The sequence below is a fragment of the Pyxicephalus adspersus genome, chromosome 5 (genome assembly GCF_032062135.1).
Source record: "Pyxicephalus adspersus chromosome 5, UCB_Pads_2.0, whole genome shotgun sequence".
Lineage (NCBI taxonomy): Eukaryota > Metazoa > Chordata > Amphibia > Anura > Pyxicephalidae > Pyxicephalus > Pyxicephalus adspersus.
In genome coordinates this window covers 104,943,045-104,968,152 of record NC_092862.1, presented here as the reverse complement: position 1 = coordinate 104,968,152, position 25,108 = coordinate 104,943,045, and the positions used below count along the sequence as shown (strand labels likewise).

The following is a 25,108-nucleotide window of genomic DNA, read 5'->3' as shown; positions in this document are numbered from 1 at the left end:
CTACAAGAGTTACAGGAGCACAAAGGAAGCCATTGTCCAGCAATAAAACTAGTAAGTGTCTTATGAAACAAACATAAAATTTGGAACGCAAACAGGATGAGGCCTTCCAAATGTTTTCTTTTTAAATAACTGTCCCGACAGCTGGTTGGGAGCTAGAGCGAGTAAGAAAGAATATCTTGAAATTTCACCAGGGTCAATAGTAGGTGGCATCGTGCTTTGGGCATGACACCAATGGATTTATTTAAAAGAGAACACTCACATATTTGTATACCATATCCTAATTGATATAGCAATAATAGATTTGTATACGTTTTTTTTTTTTCCTTTCAACAACTAGACATTTATCAAATAGGTCCATACAGCCCAATATAGAAAAGCAAGCTCCCTTTTGGAGAGTGCAAAGTCAAAGATCCCTTATCTTATAGTGGACCAAAAATTACATATTAAAAAAACAAAAAAAAAATGTTATATATTACCCATGTCGGTTTTGACTTACTTATGTGTCCGCATAATTACTTTACAATCTCCAGGTGCAGTCTATTCAAAACCTCCAGATCTACCAAATCTTCTATTTTTACACTATTTAGAATAGTATATGTCCTGCCCTAGAGGGACAAAGCTTTACTCATTATATTATAGAAGCTGCATGGTCACCCTAGGACAGGTTTAATGGGAACCCACCCCATAAGAGCAGATCTGAAGATAACTGGGAAAAATGCAAGGGTGCAGCACAGAGGTTATCAAGATTTCTGGCTGGATCTACAAGTATTTCACATTTACTGAACAGATAAAATGCTTTTACTGGTATGTTTAACAGACCAAAAGTAACCAAACAAGAGGAGGGTCATCGATTATATACTCCTAAAAATTCCAATCATGTATAATTACTATCCAGTACTACATCATTGTTGGTGGATCTGTTCAACCAAGGTGCATGGTGAAGATATAACTAAAGGAGGAATTAAACTCAGGGGAATAAAACAGCACAGCAGTGAAATTGAAATACATCCTAACATTCCCTATTGGTGAATCCGTTGCTGCCATTGAAGTACATGGACTTGGAAGATTCCCCACCAGATGCACGGCTTTATAAATGGACCACCAGGTGTTATAAGCATAAAACAATTCTAGAAGTAGCTTGCAGCACATCAGTCCAATCTTTGGGGCAATAATGCATGTTACCAGGCAATTCACAGGTCATATTAAAACAAGGTAAACACGTGCAATAATTGTAGTTAGAAAACAAATGACTAATGATTATTTTGAACGATCGTATTGTGCACAATTCTGTACATGTTGTAACGATATGATGGCTCAAATATAATCCCACAATGTACACACGCTAGATACAATCGTTTGAACGATGCAGGAAGTGACATGTACAGGAGAAAGTGTATCACAGAACAATCCACGATCACTGAAGGACCGTACACACAATAGATAGCGAACGATCGTCACCCAATCACATCCGCCAGAACGGTCATTAGTTTCCAGCAACAATCCTCGTTCATTGGAGTGGTTGTGCATTTTTTTTGTTAACGACTATCAGTCAAACGATCATTAGTTTCCAAAGATAATTTTTGCATGTGTGTACCCAGCTTTAGCACTTTGCAACAAACACAACAATGAGAACTACCCTACAACAGAAATTAAAGAACTTCCGGAGTCCCGGTTAATTCCAGGTTTACAGAAATAAATGCTTACAGACTAAACAAATGATACAGAAAAACAATACATATCAAGTGTGTATTTTCCAAATGGGAAAACAAGTTTAGAATTCCTAAATGTTCTTCATAAACTGTGTTTGTACATCTTTCCTTTTACAAAGTCCATTGAATCATTCTGAAACACAGGCACCTATAGCACTGAAAAGGTTAAAAAGGACAAGTTTCCCCCTGGAAGCAAATTCCAGCGTTAGGCTAGTCTTTGGGTTAAAAGAATTTCTTGTTACCATTCTAAGCTTCCCCTGACATCCCCTTGTCTGCATATTTAAGTTCTGGGCTAACAAATCCCCATTTGTTCCCCGTATACGCTTCATTTATACTTGCACTCCAGAATCCAGTCCCCTTTCCACTACTGAAAACAATCACCATCCCTTTGAAGGATCCCAATACCAAAAAGCATTTCCCTCTTTCCTGCGATCATTCAATGCAGAGGTTCAAAACCTGGACTCAAAGAAATGGCACCATCGGCAGGAACATTTGTGATTCCAGCAATATTTGAGCAAGTGCCAAAACACAACGATGTCACATTCAATATTTGTAGTCAAAACTCCCATTTATCAGCGGTCCAAAACGTGATGTATTCACACAAATTTACAAAGGCTTACTAGGTAATGTTCAGCCTCAAGTTCATGAAGATTTTCCACATACAATACTGGCAATTTACTCTTTAAACAGAATTACAGTTTTGTCCATTATGGATCTACCATCAGGACCCTTTATCATCTTCATTATGCTCCCTTCCCTTTCATCCAGACACTTTTTTAGATTTAGAAATACATTCCATCTCATCACAATATTGTAAATAATAAATTGCCAACCCTAAACCTATAGAGGCATGCAAATGTTACTAAGTAACTAGAACATATTGCAATTCTAAACCTAGAAACAGACATTCTTTCCATATGGGCATGCACGACCTCCACAAGGCAAAACATCAATCGAAAGAAAAAAAAAACACTAATCCTACCATCACTGATGTTCATATATATATATATATATATATATATATATATATATATATATATATATATATATATATATATATATATATATTGAACTAGAAGCCAAGTATTCTAAGCTGACATTACATCAAAAAGCTAACAAACCTAAAAAGGTATGTATATAGCCAGAGAATATTAAGGAAGGAAAACACAAAATAAGGGGAAACTTGTTACATCATTAATTTGGTACATACACAAAACTGTCAGCAACCTGCTAAACCAGATTTAACTCATCCCTGCCTGGGTTGCTAGGAAAGGCCAAAAATGACACCATGATCTTTCTAAGCACAAGAAAATTAGCCAAATGAATTATAGTATTAATGCACTTCTAGGTTCACAAAACTTACATTAGCTTCCCTAATTACACAAACTCCTTCTTAATTTTTATCCCACACATTCCCCCTCCCAGACACTGATAGCCAGGCAGCACCTTCCAGAGAATGGCAACTCTTGAATTTAGGAGCTGTGCAGAATTGGTATTATACCATCATAGGAAAACTGTATTAGGTGGATTTACCCGGCGGGGGTACTTTTGGGGTTTTGCATAGGGGACACAGAGAAAACCAAGTGCAGATAATTAAGTAAGTACTGCATAAGTACTGCTACACCCCCCCCCCCCCCCAATGAGCAGCCATAGTTCTACTATATATAAATGAAATATAAACTGAAGATAATAACTATGCAAAAAGTTAATAAAAATAATTAGGAATATATTTAAAAAAAAGGGGAAAAAAAAAAAACTTAGACTAAAGCCTTTGTTTTCACAAACCAAAGGAATTCCTTTATGGCCCCATAAAAGGACCTTGTAACATTATACTGGGAGTTTGAAGAATGATGAATGCAATATGAGTGGAGAAAAAAAAATGTTCGGGTCAGATATAAAAGGGAAAGTTTGGTAATGTAATGGTTAACATAGGCAATTCAAAGTACAAAAATTGGACATTATTTGGTTATGTTTCAGTTCTGTCTGGGCACTGGTAAATGTCACTAGTGGCAGAGTCAGCCATGTTACAACCAAGAATAATATTTCTATATTTACAGATATATATCTACGAACGATCGTGTCGTTATCTCTATGTGCAGGATCGGTGCTATACGATCGTTCGTAGATATCGTGCAGGATCGTTCGTCGTTGGTTTTCCAACGATAATAATTGGAAGTGTGTACGTAGCTTAAAGGTGGGAAAGCAGCACACAATAGGAGGATAACATTGTTACAGGACATCAGCAGATTTCTGGCAACATTAGATAAACGCAAAAGGGATAACCGATTGTGTATTTAACACACCACAAAAAAAAGGTAAAAAGTCCATTGTGAGGGGTATATACCTAAAGAATTGTGCATGGACATTGCATTTTTTTTTGATAAGCCATGTCACTTTAGCAATGCCAACCAAAAGAGTTTGCAGTCATCTTAGAGAGAAGAGAATTAGTGGAAAAATTAAATGAGCACTCAGTAATAAATTAGGTATAAACTCCATTTAGAATTAAATTATGGCACGCTATATTTACTTTTGCTCAATACAAGGAAATATATTAGGGTGGTAAACATGTGGATTATACCCATTTCAATATAGAACACAAGAACATAGACATATGTCAGTAGTGTAAAGGGGGCATTAGTTACAGGGTGGGTCATTCCCATATATGCAGCTTCTTGGTGTATAAGTAAAAGGCTATCCAGTGACCTTCACATGTTGATTTAGTGGATCTTGTAGCAGATATCTCCTTTGACCTATACTACTCCCTATACCTAATACAAACACTTTCCCAGCTTCTTGGAGACACACACAGCATATAGGGATAAAAGTTGAAGGCATTCTAAGGGTAAAGTTACAACCCCCATCATAAACCACCCACTCACACTTACTCATGGGGGATAAGAACCTGTGTCATACTTGAGATTACTGGAAATCTGACGGCTCTTTTTAAGTTGATCACCCCCCTCACCCTTCCCCCTTGCAAGGAGCTTCCAGGAAACCCTGCCATGAGTCATACTGCAAAGCTTGATCTCACCAAAGCTGGGTGCCATACAATGTCTGAACCTACGTTTCTGCACATTATCCTTTTACTTTGTTTAAAAATCTTCAGGAGTAGTGTAAACTATGAGGTTAGTATAAGAAACCATTCAAAAAGTTTTTAAAGGTCTGGGATAAACATGTAACTGCAGCTTACCATATTAGTTTTTTACTAGTTCAACTTTAGTAGAATCCACTTCCAATGCGATCTACTTGTTTGAATTAAAATTTCAACTGCTAAAAAAAAAAAATTCAAATTGATTGTACTACTACGCACTGCAATCCATGCAAGGTATAACAGAAAAATACTGCATTGAAGGTAAGCATATGTGCTCAGAGAAGACCAGATAAATATATTAGTGGTTGATGTCTATATCACAGCAATGTTTCTTTTCTGTGGATGTTTCCATCCTATTATCCAGTTTACACTGGTCCCTATCAATACAGCATAGGAAATCATTACCACAGCCTATGAGTAAGAGATCTGCACAATAAAGCTACGTACACACTTCCAATTATTATCGTTGTTAAACGAACGACGAACGATCCTGCACGATATCTACGAACGATCGTATAGCACCGATCCTGCGCATACAGATAACGACACGATCGTTCGTAGATATTGTACACACAATAGATACGATCGTTTGAGCGATAGAGGGAGTGACGTGCACGACAGGAAGTGAACGAACGTTCGTTCGTCACGCATGCTCAGACCATAGACGATCAACGAACGATCGTACACAAGAACGATGGTCAACGATCGTCGTCCAATCCGATCCGCCGGTCCGGTCGTTCGTTTCCAATGACTTTCCTCGTTCGTCGGCTACTTTTTTTACGAACGATTTTTGCCCAATCGATCGTTCGTCGTTCATTTTGAACGATAAAAATTGGAAGTGTGTACGCAGCTTAAGACACCTAAGCTACCAACACAACATTTGCCACGTCTACTTTTTAATTCTTTTCTGCCATTCAGCATATTCAGCCATATAGGAAAGCTTTTCATTGCTTGACTATTACATTGACTATTACATTGGTCAATGAAATCAAGTTGTGCATGCTTTCTTAGCAAGATCCCAGGGAAATGGTGAGTGTACCAAAGAAGAAAGATCCCAGGGACAGTACCTAATCTATTTTGAATCACTCACCCAAAAAACACACACACACTTTATGCTCGAGAGAAGGAGCCTCTGGTTTGTACATATATAAAAGATGCGCTAGATCTCAAAATATACATGTGACAATGGGGACCATCCTTGAAACTGTCTTGGCATACTTTTAATGGTGTTTGAATGTGACAATAAATGAACGATACATTTTAACATAATAAAAACTTGAGGACATCAATTACTTTGGGCATCTACATAGATGCAACATTAGTTCTTGAATGGTTACTTTGCAAAAAATAATTTACACCAAACAGATCTGCACTCTAAAAAGTCAATACCAAATATAAAAAAAAAAACATTGTAACATTTTTTTGTTAAGGCCAATATAAAAAAAAGTTCTGCTCTTCTGTTTGATAATTCCACAAGTAGAAATATTACATTTTAGCACTTTTGTATTTTAGTAAATGGAAAAGGCAAGACAGGGGGTTGGGGGTAGAGAAAGTTATTTATAAAGCCTTGAGAACTTTATTCACTGCATGGCTTCATTGTGGGTGGCAAGGACAGTTTGAAAGGTAGCTGGTCTTTGACATTCTAGCTGTTTTTCCTTGGAAGTAGATAAAATCGTATAAAATGTATATATCATAAGACAATTATTTTTAATAAAATTTTACCGTAAAAAAGGTAATTCTTAAAAATATTTTTGCTGTAGTATAAAAATGCAAAGATTTAAAAATAAGCCACAAGAAGCAAGGTAGATCAGCTACAACAATATCACTTATCATGGTATATCTGCTTAACAGATGGTAAGGGCCACACAGGAAGTGCATTGTTTTCAAGAAGTTGGCCAAGGAGTAAAGAACAGCTACTGTGTACAGCCTAAAGACATAGTAAGAATATTTGGGTGCCCTTATGTCCATACAGAATTACAGAAAATGATGGCAATATGAAGTATTGATTTTTGCATTACCCTATCATGTAATTGACTGCAAAGCCAATATGATTCTCAGTTTTTTATATTTATATTTTCACACACCTTATAAAAGTCCACATTTAAAAATGATCTGAAAGAATTAAAGAAACAGTATATTTGGTTAGATGTAAACCCAAAAAAATTTAACATGGTAAAAAAAATAAAATGTGTGATGTGATGGGGTTAAATATGCTCCCAAGAATTAGTGTTCCTTATCTGAAGCAGGAGGGGTACAAGGAGAGGTCAGAATAGGGCCACAACATTAAGCTACAGGTTTTTAATTGAATCAATATTTTAGGGCTGGGGGAGGGAAATGCACTAATTTTAAAGGGGAAATAACTGCCATTTTTTCCTTCTCTGTAAAGCCACTACTTATGTTATTGGTTAGAGAGGGAAACGCTAGCTCAGTAGAGAAAAAAAAAAAAAAAGTATTTTGCCTTAGAATGTTGGCTTTCAGAGAGGAAAGATATGAAAGGGACACTGCATTCAGTTGTGACAAAATGTTACATAAATATCTGTGCTCATCTACTACAATCAAAACAAATTTTATACAACTACTTCTGACAAAAATGGAATCTGTTAAATAGTAGCCAGTTTAAAGACTTTGTCCCTGGAAATGATCATGAGTGACAGATGAATAAATAAGTACTGTACACACAGAGCCCACTCTGTTCTATGGAGAAGGAGGAAGATGAGCCAGCGGTACCCCACTGTGCTCTCCTCTTGTATAGTGGTCTTTCACCGATTGGTGGATGGATTTGCCCTGATGGATTTATGAATGCTGTCAGGAAACGTCAGATGAGCACGGTTGTTAGTCTTGGCTTTATAATCATCTGATGCATGTACATAGCCTAAAACGAGACCACACCAAACCATAGAACCATCTTTCATCCAACCAAATAAAGATTCACAAAACAAATTACACATAAGGTTGTGGTGGCATCACAAAATAAAAAATTATTGGATTGGATGAAAGGCAATTCCGTTGATACCCAACCTTGGGGTCCGTTTTCTGTCTTCTTTGCATTAGACGGGTTTTACAATCCTATACAAGACTAAGAAAATGAAAAACCTGCTTGGTGCAGGACAAAATGACGTTACATGTAGGCCAAATGTGTGTTCAATACAACAATTACAGTTCCATTTTAGGAATGAAGACATTTCAGACATGCAAACTTGCCATGTGGACTTTATTTTAGGACCCCAAGCCTGATGTCTAGCTATCCCTATTGCTTCTATATTTGGGTCCCTGGCCTGGAATAAGTAAGTAGATTAAATGTTTGATATTCCTTCTCTGTAGTACGGCATGTATTTTTAACAGTTTACTTTTTGGGGCGCCAAGGTATAGACATCACAAAGTACCTTTAGATAGAATAAAATGCATGGAAAAGAAACTTATGATCACGGCAGACAGCCCATCCTATAGGTGTTTTGGGTAAAGTAGGCCAGAGTTTTGTGTCTTACTTGCTTAAATTGGGTACCAGGCATGTCATTTGTCTGTGGCAATCCTTTTAAATACTTTAGGACCCTTTTTCCTACAACCTGATTAAAAGGCTGATGTGGCTTGAAAAAGGTCTTTAGACCAAAATATCTAATTTATTGGTTGGAATATTTGGCAGCGGCACCACTGCTCATTCCTGTGTGATGTAACCATATGACAAGCACATTTTTTTTCGTGTGCTGAGTCCAAAGTGATTGCATATGGTATAATCACAACAGTTGGATGGAACACCACTCCCATTTAAAGAAATACAAAACTGGTCCAATACCTACCCCAGCCTGCAAAGTAAAGGAGAAAAAGCTCGTTCATGATGCCCAAAAGCCTTTACTGGCTTTCTCTCGCTCTATTTGCGAAGCATTACAGAAAGCAGATATCAAATACAAGTTTAGATACTTATTCTAGCCAAAACATTTAATGACAAACAACCTTGGAACTGAACTGCATAAAAGAAAAAAAAAATTATTTGTATGTGCAAAATAATGGATGATAATGAAGAGATACACACAGACTATACATACAAAGCATGCAAACAATAAGTGTGCATTTACTTAAAAGTCATGTAAACTCTGCTATATTCTGGACAGATCTGTATTTTGTATTTTATGATCACAAGCTTAAAAAGTGAAGGTAAAAACAGTAAAAAGCAGCTTATTTTGGGATTACTTTTGGGATTAAAAAAAAAAAAAAAGAAACTGAATATCACAATAACAAAGCTACAATAATCCAATTATTATATGGAACAGCAAAAGGAATTAAAAAAAATTACCCAATCCTTAATCCTTTTAATATCCTTCAGGGTATACACTCTCTCGCCCTCAGCAGATATGTAAATCTGTTTAAAAAGGCATCCCCACCAAAAAAAAAAAAAAAAAAACATAAAAATAGGTCAGACAAATAGAGACAGACAGGTAGACAAATAAAAACAAATAGCAAAAATCTATAATTTGTGAGCATGTGAACACTAAAATGTTGACATTTTTTCAGCCATTGTGAAGACTAATTGCTAGATTGTAAGCTCTTCTGGGCAGGATCCTCTCCTCCTGTGTCACTGTCTGTAAATTGCAACCTCTATTTGATGTACAGCGCTGTGTAATATGTTACTAGGGTATTCTTTTTCTATAAAGGCAGATCTTTGTTTTTTGTATTAAACTGGCATTTTAATACAGCTAGCTTTAGACTATGGAGTGTTTTTGTAATCTTTCAGGATCTTTGAGAATGAATCGCTTCGCACTACTAGTTGATGGGCAAGTGAGAATTTTAATACTTTAGAGTGCCATGAATAAGGAACCCTAGGACTGTAAATCATGATAATGTGCTTCACACTCATTGCTGTGCCCTGATCCACAAATATTTAGTTGTAAAATGTCTCAGAATGCTTTTATCATTTACACTTATTGAAGGAACCAGAATTAGAGTTCCCTGATACATCTGTATATTAAGGACAGTACACAAAAAGGGTGGAAGTCTACCAGAAAACAAACAAATGAACACATAAATCGCACTCTTTAAACCCAAGTTCAGAAATTGGTACTATTTTGGAATATTTTGCTAATAAATCATAAGACCGGAAAATATACAAAATCAAATCTCAATGGGATAAAAAAAATTCTAGATCTGTATCATCCAACTAATAGAAATAGTTTAAGCAGAACCACAAACTCATATTGAATCCCAGTATATATTCAATAATATTAAAAAGTCCCTAACATAGTACCTAAATCATTGTGCAAAGCTGATAAACACCTTTAAATGCTCGTCACATAAGCAAGAAGAGGACAACTTTGTTGTACTGCTTTAGGTAAAAGCCACCGAGCTGATAAAAGAATTAGAAATGGATCTGAAATTGATTTCAAGAGCTGACCGATTTTTGGTTGCTGATCAAACATGGACAGATATAATATGTTAGGTGCAAGATATCATATAAAAGTTGTGTCGTGTGTACAAATTATTGAGCAAAATCCAATTAGGATTGCATACATAGGACACCTATAAAATAAAATGCACTTGTTTAAATTATGGACAGTTCTGCAAACTATTTTCCCAAGGCCTATACAGCAATGCATACCAAAGCAATGGGCTAAATGATCCAACCAACCTTAGCAGGCACTCCTATGTGAAGCAGAGGGAAAAGGAGAAGCAAAGCTGTGCTGGTTTACACCATTTTACCAGGCGGTGATTAATATTGGATTTGGAACTTCTCTGATCAATTGTTTGCTGAGAGGACAATCTGGCAGTCACACACAGGTCTCACAGACACAAAGATGTCAACTGAATGTTCTCATGTGTAGCCTACACAAATCTTTGCTTTACCTGTGCACAATGCAGCATTATATTTACAGCTGCTCAAAGCAAGGAAACCAAGTCTTAAGTATGGTCCACTCAGAAAGGGCCAAGGACTTTCAACATGATCCCCACACAGTCTAAAGGTGCGTACACACTTCCAATTTTTATCGTTCCAATCGAACGACGAACGATCGATTGGGCAAAAAATCGTTCGTAAAAAAGTAACCAACGAACGAGGAAAATTGTTGGAAACGAACGACCGGACCGGCGGATCGGATTGGGCGACGATCGTTGAACATCGTTCGTGTGTATGGTCGTTCGTTGATCGTCCATGTTCAGAGCATGCGTGATGAACGAACGTCCGTTCACTTTCCTGTCGTGCACATAGTTCCTCTATCGCTTAAACGATCGTATCTATTGTGTGTACAATATCTACGAACGATCGTGTCGTTACCTCTATGTGCAGGATCGGTGCTATATGATCGTTCATATATATCGTGCAGGAACGTTCGTTGTTCGTTTTCCGACGATAATAATTGGAAGTGTGTACGTAGCTTTACTTATTGCTACCAGCATTTGAGGCCAGGGCAGAAAGGGGATACAAAGAGAGGGCAACTGGCTGGTGAGGCATAAGGGGAACCTGTTTATATCTTGCATTAACAAATTATAGGCTTGCTTTACCAGTAGAGGAACCCATTCTGTGACAAAGTCCATAATGCTTGCATATTTTTGCAGAATTGTCTGCTACTAAGCCTAATTTAACAGGCAAGGTAATGGAAAAGCCAGCATGGAGTAACCCCCAAAGGCAAGCTTTGCATTCTAAATAACGCTGCATACAGTCAAGGCACTGTAAAAATAAGATAAGAATTTAAATAGATTCTGTTTTACATTTCAAAGCTTCCATTTAGACAAAGCTTCCCACCCAACTTGGAGCAATCACAGGTAATTAAATTGAAACAAATGGCCAAGGCTGGTAATGTCACATATTTAAATATAATTAACATTTTATCTTCTGCCCTGCTCCCCCTCCCCCCATTACTTGAATTACAAAGTGTACTTCTTTTAGAAGTAATCCTTTTATCTCCTTTGTCAAGTAAAATGGGTAGACTTTTGTCTTAAACATGACATGGGGGGTTGTATAACAATAAACAACTAGACCACAGATCTAAATTGCTACAGGGCCCATTGGTCACTTATCTACATCTTAATAGCTATCCCACCAAAGAGTCCTACAGCAATGCTAAAGGGAAGATTGCTAATCACAAGCTTGGGACCAATGGTCACTATACTGGTGTGCATTTTTTGGCCTTCATCTCTAAGCATTCACATATATACTTAACTATAGTAGGTCAGGTCAAGAATCTTTAAATGAGTAAATAAGAGTTGTGCAAACATTTCAAGAATCCTCTTTCACACAACATTTTTTTAAGGGTTTACTGAAACAAATCTATTACCTGATCTACAAAAAAAAAACAAAAAAACAAAAAAAAAAAAAAAACAACAACAACTCACTATATGACTACAATCCAATAAATGTATCAATTTGCATAATATTTTATAACAAATTTACATAAAATTTTGAAATTGAGGGAATGTCATCTCACGTTCTTTAGCTTCTCTTTGTAACATTACTGTTACAATACTGTTTGTAAACTACAAGTTTATCAGCTCAAGTTTATCAATTTCAGGAAATTTGGAGAATGCTAATAATCCCTTCCATCAGAAAAAAGCAAATATTCTCATTTTGTGGCTCTTTGACCTCTCAAAGGATGGTGCCTGCATAGTTCTAGGGCTAAAAACCCTACCATTAAACCACTAATGCATGGGGGAGATTTTTCCCATTGCCAACCAATGCAAATACATTTTGCCCCATTAATTGATTACAGCAAAGGGTTCCCAGACCCCTGGAAATAATTTAAAGAGTTCCTTAGGGCTAAATAGGTTGAGAAAGGCTTTGCCAACTATCACCACTGTTTATAATCATGGACAGTGGTCAAATATCCTTAGGCTTCCTATTATACTATAAACACCTTAGAAAGGAAAAGGGGCATAAACAGAGAAAAATGATTAAAAAATAAGAACTATGCCTAATTAAAATCAGAAAAGGTCAATCAACTCCAAAGTGTTCCTTCAGTATTGCACTGCGCGGAGAGTAGAGACCTCCTAATAAAAGATTTGGAAACATGTTTAGAGACCTCAACGCTCCGTTTAGGATGGATCATTTATTACCTTTAAACTATGGATTAATGAATGGGCTGCCTTGTCACAATGCAGGGCAGTACAAATCTGTACAAAGACTTGATTTAGATTTCTTGTAACAAGTAAAACGTGAGCTTCAGAACATTGTTTGCATGTGAAATGTTGCCCATATGCCGCCATTGGCCCAGCAACTATATAAGTGCAATTCAAAGCAAAAGGAGCTGAATTAAAACTTGGCACCTTTCAGACAGATATGCAAAGTTTATTAAGAGGAAGATTCTTGTGATCACCTAACCAAACCTTCCATTCTTGGCAACTGGTACTATAGCCTAGTTATAATGATAACATGTAGCAAAGCCCAAAATTTCCCTTCATTAAGAATAACCTTTAATTCCACATTCTTAGCTATTCAACTGCAATTTCAGTGTTTGTGGTTTCCGAAGATTAGCGGTCAAGTATTTGATCCTGTAAGAACAGCGATGACAGGAATTCTATTACAGAGTAGAAATTATTGAGCAGATCAAGTACATTAGAGCTCTGCAGTGTATAGCAACAAGTTTAATATTCTGGTAATAAAAAAGTGCAATAATAACTCTAACAGCACATTTAAAGGAAAACTCTGGCCTCGCTAAAACCACCACCTTATAAAAATACTAGTGACACAAGACATTCCTAAATGTAATGTTAATAAAAGAACTTAACTGGCAACAAAATACAAACTGTAAAAAACGTAAATGTTTGCTTCTTTTGTTACAGTACCTCTCTGTAGGTTCCTCCTCAAATTCTTATTTCAGATTGATAAATAATGTCAGAGGATTACTGTGCACATTTTTTGGCCAATAATCTGATATGTGTATGAAGATTTAGAGTTCAGCATTTGCAGGAACACAAAAGAAAATGCCTTCAAAGATTGGGATGTTCATATAAACATGCAATGATTTCCCTAAATATTAACTGGATTAAATCAAATGTGTCTGCACCTTTCATGAATTAAAAAACCTTTCTGAAAATTTGTTTATGCCAGGGGTAAGGCTGGAGGAATGATGCTAATGGCAACAACTAAAAAGTATAACTGGAAAAAGTTTATCACTTGTAAAATCACTTATTCTTCTGAAGAAAATTCTCTGTGGGTACCAACAGGCCTGAAAATATCATTGGATCCATCTGCACATATATTTTATACTTATGGTTACAGTAGCAAAAATTTACAACATGTACAGCAGAGACCTCTTAAGCCGCATACACACATGCAATAATAGTCGTTGGAAAGGATCTTTCATGATCCTTTCCAACAACTAGCACTGCACGATGCATGAACAAGTGCTGTACATATAGCACAGTTCTGCTCTATGCAGAGGGGAGGGGGAGAGCGACTGAGCAGCACCCTGCTGTGCGCTCGCCCCGTCCTTGCATTAGGTTTGTTAGTCGTCCATCGTTCATGGATCCGCCAGGACGGTCATTCGGACAATGGACAACGGGCGCTGTACCGTTGGACGTGTGTACATAGCTTTATTCTACCATTGTATATAAGTACAGTCAAGTGATAAGGGGTGGAATGGCCACTAAACTGAGGACATCTAATGAAAGACAAAAAGTTTTGCAAGGGAAACATCTGGATTAGTGGTGTGTATTGCAGAAAAAACTCTCCTCAACTATTCCATGGTTTTGTGGAACCACAGGATTGCTCTAGGTGTTCTAAGAGTATTTCATTCAGTTTGCTGGCATTTTAGATCTTTAGTTTGGATTTGTAATTGGATGCCTTAAAAGTCCCGTTTCTGATTCTAAAGTTTTGGTATGTGGCATCATATTTGAATATTGGTGATCATTGGAAAGCACAATTTATATCATTCATCCAGGGGTTCCTTGAACTGTGATTGACTCCTCATAAGACTGCTTTTGTATAGCCAAGAAACCATGGAAAAATGGCCTTCTGACCACTAATGTTTGGGAAGGGGGTATTTCTGATCACTGGCAGCCAATGCAAATAGCACTTTCCCCAATGATTATTCATAGCAGGAGTTCCCCCAACACTGAAAATCATTTTAGGAATGGCTAAGCTATTGTATCTCCCACTGGTTATCCATTTTATCTTGTTAGGTTTGGTTTATGTTGAATTTTATCAGGTTACAAATACACAAAATACCAATTGCTTGGCTAATAAGTAGATATAATGGATCCAATATTTGAAACATCAATGATCCTAAACAACTATGCACGTCAGAAGTTTGAGTTCAGTTTGATGCATGCTTGTTCTGTGTCCATGGCATAAAAATACTAAAATCATATCATATCATATCATGGCAGTCAAGCAACTAGCATGTTGGAAAAAGAGGGTCAGTAATGATGTCTTTTTATTCAAGACACTTTTCCTTTAAAAAAACAAGGACATCCTATGATATGAAAATGATTTGGCTATATATTCCACTTTACTGCTAATTCCAGAGAACCACAAATGCTGTACAAGTGAAGTCATACATCCATTCCTTTGCTGTGCCTGAAAGAAACCTTGCATTTAATGTGTTACAAATGTAGCTAGTTTGGCAGGGGATACTGTAATATGTGAATTCCAGAGGGTTAATAGAAGAAGACGACAATTCTTGAACAGTCATATAGGAGCTTTGTTCACAAGTGCGAGGAATGGTGTTCAATGCACCGTAATAGCAAACCTAATATGGAGGGGGGGGTGACAGAATATAAGCAGCCGTCATCAGATCATTGGTACTACAAAATACTATTCATATCCTCAAAGCCAATATATGAAGTTATAACATGTTGGATAATAGTCAGGTTGTTAAAAGATGTATTTTGGTTCCAGTGTGTCAGGTAGAAATGGTATACAGGTCAGCAAAGTAAAACGAGGAGCAATAATTTCAAATTATACAGAGAAAAGTGATCTCCACTCCAAGAAATAAACATGGGATGAATAAAAAGAATTGTTGGGAATTCTTTGAATGAGATCAGTTAGCATTTTGCATTTATGAACCTGTAGACTACACACCATCATGATGTCCAAACAATTCATATGTATGATGCATATATTGGGCATATGAATCACTTTGTCGCATGTAGGAATAAATACTTGGTATCACTAACCTCAGATCTTCCATTCCTGAACTCTCTGTCCCAGCCCTTACATCCAACCTCCGCACTAGGTATCCCAGGGAGAGACACCTACAAAAACCAGCAAGGACTTTTTTTTAAAACATAAAATCATACAACATAAACTGATTTTCTGTGCTGAATATTTTAAGTTATTTATTTACAAAATATTCAGAATTAGATCAGGATCATTCCCTGGGAGAAGGCACCTTTATAGACATTAACAATGGCAGCTCCCATATTTACACCTGTACAAGCCTGGGTAATTCCAATTGAGCATATGATGAAAATGAAATGCACAAGAAGCCATCAAGTGGAAAACAACTATCCAAACAGTTTTAAAACATTTACTGTTGTGCAGAGTAGTATTTTTACAGTCTTTCTTGACCTTTTAACACGAGGGAACCCTTGAAATAACATTTTCAGGTCTTAGGTAATCACTTCTATAATTACTATATCTGCAGCTCACAGTACATTGTGATGTTGATCGATGGGAAGAATGCTCTACATTGCTGGCCATTGGGATAAATGTCACCCTTAAGCTACGTACACACTTCCAATTATTATCGTTGGAAAACGAACGACGAACGATCCTGCACGATATATACAAACGATCGTATAGCACCGATCCTGCACATAGAGATAACGACACGATCGTTCGTAGATATTGTACACACAATAGATACGATCGTTTAAGCGATAGAGGAACTATGTGCACGACAGGAAAGTGAACGAACGTTCGTTCATTACGCATGCTCAGAGCATGAACGATCAACGAACGACCGTACACACGAACGATGTTCAACGATCGTCGTCCAATCCGATCCGCCGGTCCGGTCGTTCGTTCCCAACGAGTTTCCTCGTTCGTCGGCGTCGTTGGTTACTTTTTTACGAACGATTTTTTGCCCAATCGATCGTTCGTCGTTCGATTGGAACGATAAAAATTGGAAGTGTGTACGCACCTTTACAGATGGGCAAAAAGATAATTGGTATCAGTGGTAATTGGCATGAGTGGTCTAAACTGCTCATTGCTCAAGAAAACCCAGCAGCCCTCGTCTAATAACTAGGAGAGAGGACAAGGAGAAAATGCTTGCCCTGCCAGCAGCAGACTGAAGACGTCATGTCAGTCTAAGCAAAGAACCAACAAACTTCAGGCCTGGGTTTTAATGCCAAAAAGATCCATTTCGTAATGTTGCATATCAAGAATGTAAAGTTACTAGAAGGACATTAAACAGCTGACTCTTCAGTGTATGTGACAAATATAAGTTAGCATTTGCCTCCTAATAAGTAAACATGTGACCACTGGGGAGATGTGCAAATACACAGCACAGTATACAAACAAAACCCAAGGTTTTCTAGACATGTCACACCCCAACTAAAAGGAATTTACACAACTATCTCATTCCTAAAGAGGTTCAAATCTTCACATCTCTAAACCTGGTAGTAACCCCAAGGAAATGAAACCCTGCAGGAATTTATTGACTCTGGGACAATGGGGTTAGAGCTCATTACTCTAAATGCACAGACACTGCCCATGGAATGTTTGGAAAACAGACACACTGGTGCCGACTATCACAACAATGGGGGCTATTCCTGGCCCTGAAAAAAAATCCCACAATCTTTGTAGCCTTGCAGAGGTAAAATTAACCTTCTAAAAATGTTGGCTGGACTGTCCAAATTATCCTAAAATACACAACCACTACTCAACAAAATTGGAGCCAAAGGATGAACCAGGTATAACAGTAACATTAGATTAAGAAAGCTACATTAAAAGCCAAGTAGACATAATGAACATTTACAAAAAAAAACATTTTGAGGTAGGAAAAAAAAAAAAAAAACAGTTGGTGGATAGTGAAATCACCTAACTGGAGGTCAAATCCAAAAACAAATTTGGAGCTTTGTACAGTGTGTAGTTTACATCCTGAAACAGCTCTGAAAATCTCCAAAACTAAATATCACCAGCTAGATAGAATCAGCATCCGGTACTGTAGAAGCCTGGACTTCTTTCACATTATGAAGACCTGAAGATGGGAGTAAGGGCGATTAAGTTACTATACTATATTACTATATTAAGTAAGGGCGATAAAAACTTTGAAATAAATAACCAAAATTGTGATCTATCTAGCTTTGTGAGCCAACAAAAGCTCTAAAAATGCAGCATTTAGTCCTTAAAATGCAGTGGACAAATAGAATCCTCTGTGGTATACTTTAAGTATTTAGGCTTACTGCATTTCCAAAACTATAGAGGTCTTGTGAACATGTGCTGCAACAATCATTCTTTTTTCTGTGGGCAAAGATAATCTAGAACTGTATCATGTACTGATGTGAAGATTGGTGTGTGAACCCATTGTGCACTTTGGGGGACACAGATGGACACCTCCAGAAGTGTTAGTATTTCAATAGATTTTGGGAGAATCTCACCTTGCAACAGGGCAGCATGGGAAGTATTGACTTGCTTCTTCACAGGTATTCTTTATTAGAATATATATATATATATATATATATGACTACTAATATAAGTGACTACCATACATGGACAGTTTTTATACTTTAAACTTTGCACATTATGTTGTTGTTGACGTTATCAATCTGCAATGGATAACTGAAAAACTGACAAAAACTGAAACAATTTAGCTTTAAACAGTTCTTTGTCAGATAAACGTTTAAGTGGAAGCATTTAATGATTTTGCAGATGATGCAAAAGAGATCTGTAACAAGAACAATTCATGGATTCAGTTTTAATCAATCTGGAGCTCTGCAGTAATCAGCAAGCTGTCAGCAGTTGGTAAACCCTTACAGCACTCAAAATGACATATTATGTCACTTTAGATACATAAAAATACAAAATGTAAGAAAAAAAATCTCAGGTAAATCAAAAAGTATTGGAGAAAAGCGTGGGCAAAAATACAACTCATTAGCTTACAACCACAAGACCATCTCTGACCTCTCCAAGTGACCATAATAATAATAATAATATTAGTTTGATGAAAATAATAAAACTAGCGTAAAGCTACGTACACACTTCCAATTATTATCGTTGGAAAACGAACAACGAACGATCCTGCACGATATCTACGAACGATCGTATAGCACCGATCCTGCACATAGAGATAACGACACGATCGTTCGTAGATATTGTACACACAATAGATACGATCGTTTGAGCGATAGAGGAACTATGTGCACGACAGGAAAGTGAACGAACGTTCGTTCATTACGTATGCTCAGACCATGGACGATCAACGAACGATCGTACACACGAACGATGGTCAACGATCGTTGTCCAATCCGATCCACCGGTCCGGTCGTTCGTTTCCAACGACTTTCCTCGTTCGTCGGCGTCGTTGGTTACTTTTTTTACGAACGATTTTTGCCCAATTGATCGTTCGTCGTTCGTTTTGAACGATAAAAATTGGACGCACCTTAAGAGGTCCCGTATCTTTGTCCATGAATCAGGGAAAAAGTAGCTACTTTCATTACTGGTTGCTCCAATGAGTTAGTCTTTTAAGAAAAGATTTATTTTACATTTTTTTTTTAACATTCAAACTAGAGCACCAATTTATTCTGATATATTCTAGTTTAATCTGACATTTGTGTAATTTAGCCCAGATTAGCATATTTACTCAGTTATACTGTGAATTTAAAAAACAAAAAACTGCTTCCCTGTTCCCTCAATATCTAAAACAAATACACAAAAATAAATCCAAATAAAAAATATATATTCATTAATATAGAAATATCTTATATTCTAAACTAAACAATAGATGAATTTCAAACAAAGAAACATTAGCAGAATCTGTTCTTTATTATAAAACACCAATACTAAATATATTCTAAATAAAAACCCTAATTTACAGTTGGGCTTTTGCTAGGACATATACTGATTTTTGTTACCAGAATTTATCCCCCAAAATTATTAAAACACTGTTTGATGCACATGTCCATAAAATGTACTTTTCTTTATTTTAGGACCATGTGTGTGCCAATTCACCTCCAATGCCCATGGTTAGATCTTATTATATATTTATATTTATTTGCCTCATTGTACATTTTAGGACCACATTAATTTTTTTTTACATTGTTTTGTTTTTTTTATCTAGTTTTTTCCTACTATAAATTTAAGATTTAGAAATTAACGGTTTACATTAAAGTAACTTGTGGTATATTTAAAAAAGTGTGTATTTATAACAAAATGTGTGTTTTTAAACTCTCTAAATATTTGGGACCTATGTGAAAAGAATAAATATTAATGAAAAATAGTTTTTCACTTAAAATATGGTAACTTTTTCTCATTAATATTCAGAATGCCAAGCTCCAGATGCAGGAAGATACACTGAATGTAGCTCACAGCCAGTTACCCTGTGTGCATGATAATGAGACTTTTGGGCATTTTAATTTCTTTTTTTAATATTAAGTCAAAAAATAAAAACAATTCTGTTGATATTGTAAATCTGTTCAGCACTTTTCTAACACTTTTAGAATTAAATATGCTTTTTATTTATTATGGGATAACCTATGAAAATATACATCACAGAGAGATCAGGGAGTTTAAGCATGATCATCATGTGAAAGTACATAATAAAGGAAATTGCTGGTCAACTTGTACCATAAATACAGCAATATTAATTAATATGCAACCTTTAACCATGCTGCCTAGTTGCAAAATAATTAGCACAGAATATTTTGCAAGATTATTAACAAAAAATAATTCAATAAAAGAATACCATGAATTACAAGGGGAATATATAATATTTCACAACCCCTAGACAATACAACAGAAACTGCTGTTTAGAGGAACTCAATAAATACTCATTACCACAAAGCTTGGCTTAAAAAGATGCTGGTTTTTGTTCTAAACGTTTCTGTGCAATGTAATAGAATCATATTTAGAGAATGCCAGTTATTTTGCGGTACTTGGGGAAGAAAAGCTCCATTTAAAAATGGTATTTATTTAATAACTTCATAATACAAGAAGAATGTGCAAGGGTGTAAACCTCCCCCCTTGTCTTGATCACTGCACAGTAGTATATGAAAAGCAGCTGAATCACTCTAATATTAAAGAATCAAACCATTAGAATATAATGACCACAAGTCAGAGACATTTTAAAAATAATATGATGTCATGAAATGTTCAGAAAAATGGCAGTCAACCTGGTTTTCTATAGTAGAATCTAAAATGTTCCCATGAGCAAATGAGGAATTCTCAAAGCAGGCAAACATAAAGGATTAATTTGATGGAGGCAACAGATTGGAGTGAATATTATTTTGAAAAACAAATAAGGTCGCACACCTCAAGTAGGGAGAAACTTTGAGATGTCTTGACTTTCATGGTTACATTAATGACTGTTGAGAAACTGTTCTTCTGTTACGATTTGTTCTCTGCATTAATATATATATATATATATATTAGCACTTGCTTGTGATATTACAATCATTTAATACTGGAAATCCATCACTTTTTGGAAATCAATTATATTGAATAACTACTTTAAATGCAACAACTATCTTGTTCCTTGCAGCATAGAACATTTTGATATTTTAAATGTTAAAGATCCAAATCAAAATATTCTATTTCCTTGTCTAGCATCAGAAACAAATACTTTTTTTTTGTTTTTTAATAGTAACATTAGTTCATAGCACTTAATCCTTATTGGAAAAGAATGTATATGTTAATTAAGATCTCATTTAAAAACAGAAGGATATTTGTGGTAAGCACATATTCCTTGCAGCAAAATGAAGCTTGGGCTCACCAAAACCTGAAGGCTTTACCAGCTAATTGTTTTCAATGAGACAACATCTAATGAGGAGCCAATGCTATTAGTGAAGTCAGCTGTGCAACACAAGGGAGCTGGGTGGAGATCTTTAAGATCTATTAGATAATGGCAAATAAGTCTAATCCAGATGTAGATGAATAAGTCATTTTATTAGGGTTTTTTACCCAGTGATCACTACGAATAATGAATAATGTATTTATTGTAATGGAATCATAAATTAACAATGTGTAAATCCTGGATAAAAGTTGTGTAGATGGGTGAAAAGTCCTATAAAGTGTCTCCAATATGACATTCTTTTATTCAATGCTTTAGAATAGAAGTGAACACTTAAGACCTGGATATTAGGAACACTTTAGAAGAGTGTGACAACTTCCAGCAATATACAGACTTCAAAGATATACATGGCAAATAGCGTCACACAACTTAACAGGTGAAAATCTGCATGGCACCGGTCACAATTTTCTTATGCGTGCGCACAGCACTGTGATTGCCAGGACAGCTACATGATATCTACTATGATATTTCAAATAGTCACAACTTCTCACAACTATGGAGGAGGAGGGAATATGTACACAAGGACAGCAACAGGCAGTCTCAGATGGAGATACAATGATCCCATCCCATGATTGCAGCCCCACTTTTTTACCTTCTCAAGGTGCAGGCATTTGAGATAACAAAGATTGAGTAGTAATGGAGAGACAAACAGGATTGTTTATTAGGAAAGGACAAAGAACAAAGCTTATGTCCAAGTGAAGCAACCTGTTGTCAGTATCTTGCAATGAAAGATGTACTCTGATTGCTATGGGTTGTTGCACATTACACTTTTTTCTTTAAATACCACAAAGGAGTCTCCATTTTCTCATCCCTCTTACACATTCTAGCCGTTATATTCAGGAAATTGATGTAAGGACACATGGTACTAACAATTCACATGTGCTTTGGAAATTAATTTTCTTCCTGAAGTCACTATTTAAACTGCTCAGCAATATGATTGAAAGGTGTGTTTAATGTCACAATGTGGAAGCAGTGTTTTAAGTTTGAAAAAGGGTGACAACAATCCCATTCCATTGCCATGTGACCATAAAACCACTAAACATTTTATATATACAAATACATACAACCTGTTTTCATGAATATTACTCAATACTACAGATTAAATTGAGAAAACAAAATATTCAAAACCCAAAACCCCATTCAAGTTTCTTTTTTTTTCAGTCCATAGGAAAAGCAACAAAATTGTTACCACAGTCATTGGCCAGATCTGAAATATCTTAATGCACATTTTTTGGAAATTGCAAGAGATGCCCACTGGACCACACACAAACACAACTCTACAAATCAGGAGGTTCTAACAATCCATAATCAAGGCAGAGATTGTCACTGAAACCAATGCAGCTACCAATTCAGTTGTATAAGCAGGGAATGGTACACACACACACACACACAATAACAAACTAAGGCATAACCTTAAAATACAAGATATATATTTATAGATTTTATTCCTCCACATTAATACTAGGTTTTGTTCTTAAAGCAGGCACTCTTATACAAGAATAGAGACTTTACTCAAAAAGTTTTTTAAAAGTTGCTTTGGTTTTTTGCAACAGCTTTGCATAAAAAAAGGAGTGAGGTCTACCCCACCCCCCGGGGTATTTGAATCACAAAAACCTCTTGAAATGGTAAACTAAGCTATATATATATATATATATATTTTTTTTAAAGAATTCAAAAATTACAGTGGCATATATTGTTGCAAATGTTTCTCTCCCATTCCCCCCAAATGTGCCAGTATTGAAATTGATTCACTTTACAAAAATGAAAAAAATTAAAAAATCCTAATTTTCTAAACTGTTTTAAAAAAAATATATATATTCAATGAAAAAAAAAATACTGGTAATGATTTGGATAAATTTGGGCATTGGATAAAGTTCGGATGTTTGGGAAAATGCAACTCTATGCTGGGGCTTGTAGTTCTCCATTGGTTAGATAGTCAGTTTACACAAAACAGATTTAACTGCAAGCTGTAGTGACTGCACCAAAAAGATTTTACAGCTAAACTATTAAAATAAAAATAAAAAACGTATTGCCAATAGCAACCAATTAAAGTAAGTTGGATTTTTCAAGAAAACCTGACCAGTTGCTATTGGCAACCACTTTTCTCCATTTTGTTACATTTTAATAAATTAGCATTCGTAAATGTAGTAACATCCAGGACTCACCTCCTCATTATGCTGCTGACAGTAATCTAGTCTCTCTGGGTACATGGGAAGAATAGGGAACGCATTTCCTTGGTAAGGTGACGAGGCGGACGAGGATGAGGTAGTGGCAGCGCTGGGTGGTGATACATTACCACTCATACACCCTGGTGCCCTGCTCCCTGGTCCAGTGAAACGCTCAATGAAGTGGTCCTTAGTGAGTCGCACTCTTTGATGGGCCCGCAGGCAGTTGTCGCACAGGTTCTCCTGGCAGTCAAGGCAGTGTGAGCTCGCCCCATTCCCCTCATCGCAGGAGGAGCAGCGCGGTTCAGTTTGATTGGGTGGCACGCGGCGAAGGAGGCCGGAGGATGAACACGATGCTGAACGTGAACGCTGTTGCTGCTGCCGGGGGCCACCGCTTCTGTTACCATTACTCTGTGGCTCCTCGGTGCTCCCCACTACAGCGTCCAGCAGGTTGCTGAGATGAAGGAAAGTAGATGAAGGTAACGCATCCATGCCAGCCTCAGACATGAGCACCTTGTGGTCACAAACAGGGCAATGAAGCTGCAGGGAGTCTCCAGGGCTCCGGTGGTCCTCCAAGCACTGCCGACAGAAGGCGTGTAGACACGGCAGTACATGCAATCTTCGGGCAGTCAAGCCAAGGTTGCTGCTACCCTCACTACTGCTGCCTGAGGCTTGGGGAGAGGAGGAAGGTGAGCTGGAGGAGGAGATGGAGTCAGAGGACACACACGTCTCCTTACATAGTGGGCACAGCTGGAAATCTGACTCTGGGAATGAAGCCATTTACATGAGGTGAGGGGGCAATGAATGAAAAGCCAGTGAGCGGACTGAGGTTTTAAAAGAATCAGACCATTTAAAGCATGCTACTCGCCTCTATTCACCTATGTGTATGGTCTGGGCGTGTAGGAGTGTGCACAGCAGGACCTCTAGGACTTTCCAGCAAACTCACACACCCCTTCCCTTCAGGGCTTGTTTACACTGAGTATTTGTAATCGCCCTCCCAGGTGTAATCAATAAGTGACACAGCTCCTCATTTTCTTGATGTCAGCATTTCAGCCTGGACATTGCAGTCACATCCAATCTTTTTGGAGCCAAGGTTCTACCAAAGATTAGGAGCCAAAGATCTACCAAAGATTAGGAGCCAAAGATGATGATCGTATCAGCTGATTGTCCATACACAACACTTCTACATGCCCGTTCCTTTTACCGGAGTCC

At 36.8% G+C, this 25,108-nt stretch overlaps 1 protein-coding gene across 2 annotated transcripts in view; it reads right to left on the bottom strand.

Annotated features, from left to right (window-relative positions):
- Positions 1-24,684, bottom strand: part of TRIM71 (tripartite motif containing 71) — a 43,922-nt gene extending 19,238 nt beyond the window's left edge. Inside the window, exons 1-2 of one of the 2 annotated variants that reach the window (XM_072413445.1) lie at positions 24,289-24,684; positions 23,897-24,252 (exon numbers count right to left, since the gene is read on the bottom strand). In XM_072413445.1, the coding sequence (XP_072269546.1) occupies positions 23,897-24,252; positions 24,289-24,676 (744 nt within the window). In that variant the 5' untranslated portion in view covers positions 24,677-24,684. Of the gene's footprint in view, positions 1-23,896 lie in introns of both variants that reach the window. The other variant, XM_072413444.1, reaches the window with a different exon arrangement.
- Between the last annotated feature and the right edge of the window lie 424 nt (positions 24,685-25,108).